This window comes from Octodon degus, unplaced genomic scaffold (genome assembly GCF_000260255.1).
Source record: "Octodon degus isolate 3935 unplaced genomic scaffold, OctDeg1.0 scaffold00047, whole genome shotgun sequence".
NCBI classification, from domain to species: Eukaryota; Metazoa; Chordata; class Mammalia; order Rodentia; family Octodontidae; genus Octodon; species Octodon degus.
In genome coordinates, this window is record NW_004524623.1 from 6644238 (window position 1) to 6648668 (window position 4431).

Sequence of the window (4431 nt, forward strand, 5' to 3'; positions counted from 1 at the left end):
AGAAGCTGCAGAGGTGGGGAAGATGATCACAGTGACATCTGAGACTCAGAGTCACTCACAATCCATTTTGAGTGACCTCAGGGGCAGTCAGCTTTGCCACAAAAGTTGTACAAAAATCCTGATGAAGTTTTTCTTTTTTCTCCATGTTTTTTAGGGGAGGGAAGGTTGGGAGAAAGTTTATGACTTTCTGAATTTGTCTATACTCTTTTCCTTAAGTTACTTAGAAACTGTGAGTCAGCCTTCCACAAATATTCTTTTATTTGCGGAACTGGGGATTGCATTCAGGCCTTTGTGCTTGCCAGGGAAGTGCTTATTCTACTGAGCCATCTCCCCGGCCTCCTTCCACAAATATTCTTAAGCTTCTTCCCATGCATGTATTTCTTCAAAATCAGACATATAACCAGATCTAATAAAATTATTCTAGAACTGTGCATAAGTGACAGTAGTACTCAATCCATTTATTTAATGCTTAGAGCACATAGGGATGTATCATTACCACTTTTAGGGTTTGACTTACAATCTAAATACAGTGAAAAAGTCCACCCCCCCAGATAAAAAGGTAAGCAGTGATTATTTGGCTAAATATCGAAGATTAAAAAAAAATACTTACCCCATTTGGGTTGTTGACCCCAGAAATGAGGGTATACAGTAATCAGCGGCTGCCAGGGTGTATGGTGGTCGAGCGGCCGAATCATCCCAGTAGATGTCCTTCTTCATCTTGGGTAGGCTCATGTGCATCTCATCCACAGCTAGAAGAGAGACCTAAAATCATTGGCAGATTGTTAGAATAGCTCAGATGTGAATTATCAAAAAGAGAATGAAGCATTTCCATTAGGTACACAGGAGCTGGAGAGTGACAAGACACAGGCTGAGTAATTGTACGAATAAAAGCCTACAGCGCATACTCACTACTACCAGGGCTGCTCTGTGCATTTGTACCTACTGTTCACTGCTCAAGGGACCCTGACAATGGGGAAGGTGGGGCTGGCAAGCTGCCCACACCCCATGCACCAAGCCACACCCCCCAGTGTGGGCCTGCATCTCCACACCTGAGGCAGGTGAGGCCCCTTTCTCTTCTGTACTCACAGTTACAGTATTGTCTTAGTGGCTACCCTGACAGCAGCCACTTAACCCCAGGACAGGAAGGCGAAGATTCTCATTATTTCATCCTGTTAATCCCATAAACACATTAATCACTTCTCATAGGCCCTAGTTTCTTGTTTATTTAAAAAAGCACATCATCAAACCCATGATACTTGAATCTACAGAGACTTTTCCTGTTGGCTTTGACAAAGTGACACAGGAATACATTAATTCTTTCAGACTCCCCTTTTGACAAAGAGTGAGTCATTGAGGCATTGCTCTTCTTCCCTAATAGACTGACAACGTGATACACAGTGAAACGTCTGAACCTAAAGCAAAAGGAAGGTGAAGGCTGAGCTTAGACTGTGGTACCAGGATGGGAATGGCGTGGGCATAGTCTTGCCCGGAAGGAAAATTCCCCAATGCCATAGAAAGCGCAATGGACTAGTGCTTTGGGGAGAGGGCTGCATTTCAGGGAGGTTTGAGACACAGCCTAATGTGGCCCTGGCTCAGTGTCCATCTGCTGGACCTCTGATTGCTAGAATCTACTTGCTGTGAGTTTAGGAATTCACAGCAGATTACATCTGGAACCACTTCATGTCACATAAACCTCTCTGGGTAGCAACAGAAAACAGATAAAATAATGAGCTAAACATTGTACTATCCTTGAAGGAAGAAGCCAGGTAAAGCTAATAGAGAAACTTAAAGAGAAAATCAACTTGACATTCTACTTGAATTTCATGGGAACTGAGACTCAGGACATGTGGGCCTCCAGGAAGACAGCAAACGTGCTGCGGAGCCAACTCTCTTTCATCTGTGGCTAAAAGCTTGGGTGCCCAGGGCCTGTCCCTGCAGCCTGCTCAGATTGGAAATATCACAAACATTTTACTGCTAATATTTATAAAAGAAAAGAAATTTCCTCTAACCTGCAGATTTCTATCGATGCACCAGTTAGTTTCAAAATCATCATCATCTTCTCCAAAAGGGTTGATAAGTTGTTCAGCTACCTGCATTTAAGAACACAAAATAAATCGTTATGCTGATGGTAAAACTAAACAGAGATCGAGGATGACTGTTGCTTTGTTCTCTTTTTTGGGACTCAGTTTCATAATATGAAGATTAGAGGAGAGCGTGCTGCTCTACAGATAGAATCTAACTAGCATATAAGCCTCAGTTCTGTCACTAGAGATGACAAGACAAGGCTAAAGTGTAGAGAAAGACTGAAATCACAGTTGAAGGAAATGTAAGGTGATTTTATAGATATTAGATATAACTGCTGAGTTTATGAATCAGAGCTAGTAAGGTCTAGAAGTCGAGCCTTACTTAATTTTACCCTGAAAGATTCAATTTTTATCCAGTTTAGTTTTGTTGGGAAAAACTGAGGTAGGTTCTTATCACACATTTGTATTGTTTAATCTTTTACTTACTTTTCTTATATTTATTTTGTCAATAGTAAATGATAAAAAAATAGTAAATGATTTTGTTATGTTCTTGAATGGAATAATATTGATGAGAGCTTTATGTGTCAACCTGTTATTCTGTCATTCACTTTTTGGAGTGATTTTCTTTAATTTTTAGTATCTCTGTATCTGTGTGTGTGTGTGTGTGTGTGTGTGTGTGTGTGTGTATGTGCACATGTGTGCGCGTGCACAATCACATTCAAGCACTCAAGTGAGTGAGAAACTCTACATTAGATCTAGATGGAAAAAGCTTTGTATGGAATAAGGATATCTTTTGAATGGTTCCCAAGTGATACATTCTGAGATGATTTGGTAGCAACTCTACCATTTAGCTTTTAGGGTTTAAGTCAGCTCACTTAAAGCAGTTATTTTTGACCTTGGCTCTACCTGAAAGTCACTGGAAGAACTCTTTTCTTTCTTTTTTTTTGGCAGAACCAGGGTTTGAACTCAGACCCTTGTGCTTGCCAGAGAAGTGTTTATTCCACTGAGCCATCTCCCTACCCCTAACTCTTGACAAAGCTAACAACCAAAAATCAGATACCTGGGCCCCACCCTTACAGGTTCTGCCTTAATCTGTGGAAGCCAGCAGTAACTAAGAAAAGGTTGCAGCAGATTTTATATATATATTTTTCCATAATTTTATTGAGAAACAAATAGCAATGAGACAGTTTCAAACCAAATTGGTAGGATACTTCCAATAATTAACACATTGCATACATTCTTCCTAGTGGTTAACTGCTGTACAAGATGTGGACATGATATCCTATTTACAAACACCATTAGAACAAATCCTTCTATTCATTGAGAATGTAACTATGTATCTATCCCAACCACGTTGAATACAGATACAAAATGGACATTCACCTGTATCCCCTTTCCGTTATTTGAATATTATAGGTGTGTAAACTCAGCAAAATATTCTAAAAGAGAGTGTGGCCCAAGCAGCAACTGACTGAGAGAGGCAGGGACCTCCCTCAGCTTGTTCTAAGGGACAGCCCCAGGCAAGGCTGTGCCCAAGGCAGTAAGCCCCAGGGCAGTAACTGTGCAGAGTCCTTTATTGTGAGTTGGAAGAATCTACTTTCTGTTTTCTTGGCCTGATGTTTTGCTTATTTGGGCTACCACTTGTGTCTTGAAAATTCTTTTGTTCTAAATTTTCATTTTTATGGTTATGAGTCCTATATATTTTATTTAGTCTATACCCAATTATTCAAATGACACCTATATTGGTGAATTAACAGTCTCACAAAGAACATAAAGCAGGTGGCTAGTAGACTGTTCAGAAGTCAAGATAGTTCTGCTATACTTTGGAAAGACTTGTAAATATCCGAACTGTTGAAACAGAGCAGCTCTTCAAAAGAGAAGACACAGCCCATTGACGTGGGAAAACTCACTTCTATAAAGTTGCGCTGGCTCCTAATGTCTCCAACTGTTATACATATTTTATCTTTTAAAAATACTTTATGAGGAAAAATATTAATAGTTTAGAAATAGGCTGGAAGAAAGGACCAACAAGCTACAAACTTCTTTACATGTTGGCTTAGCAGCTTTTTTTTTTTTTTTTTTTGACTGAGCACCTCACACGGACCAAAACAAAGAATTAAAAGTTTCACACAGCTCAGAGGAGAGGGGGAAACAGTTTGGGCCAACTATGGTGCTACCATTTTCATAAAGGTAGAGTCTACTTTTTCCTCTAGTGGGAAATGAGTGTCATTCATCTGACCTACTCTTTCTTGCTCTTGAGTAAAAAATAATTAAGAATTATTTCCTAAGAAAAGACTTCTGAAATAGAAATAGTGCTTCAACCTATAGCCAAGACAGCTGGTGGCTCTTTGCAAAGCCTCATGTTTAAGAATTCGACTTCATAAATCATCTTCAAATTGCCATTAGA

General features: G+C 39.7%; 1 protein-coding gene across 5 annotated transcripts in view; it reads right to left on the reverse strand.

Moving 5' to 3' along the window:
• Best3 (bestrophin 3) overlaps positions 1-4431 on the reverse strand; it is a 42136-nt gene that overhangs the window by 17368 nt on the left and 20337 nt on the right. For all 5 annotated transcript variants that reach the window (XM_023716335.1, XM_023716338.1, XM_023716336.1 and 2 more), the window contains 2 exons: positions 2010-2090; positions 611-762 (listed from right to left, as the gene is read on the reverse strand). In XM_023716335.1, the coding sequence (XP_023572103.1) occupies positions 611-762; positions 2010-2090 (233 nt within the window). The remainder of the gene's footprint in view (positions 1-610; positions 763-2009; positions 2091-4431) is intronic.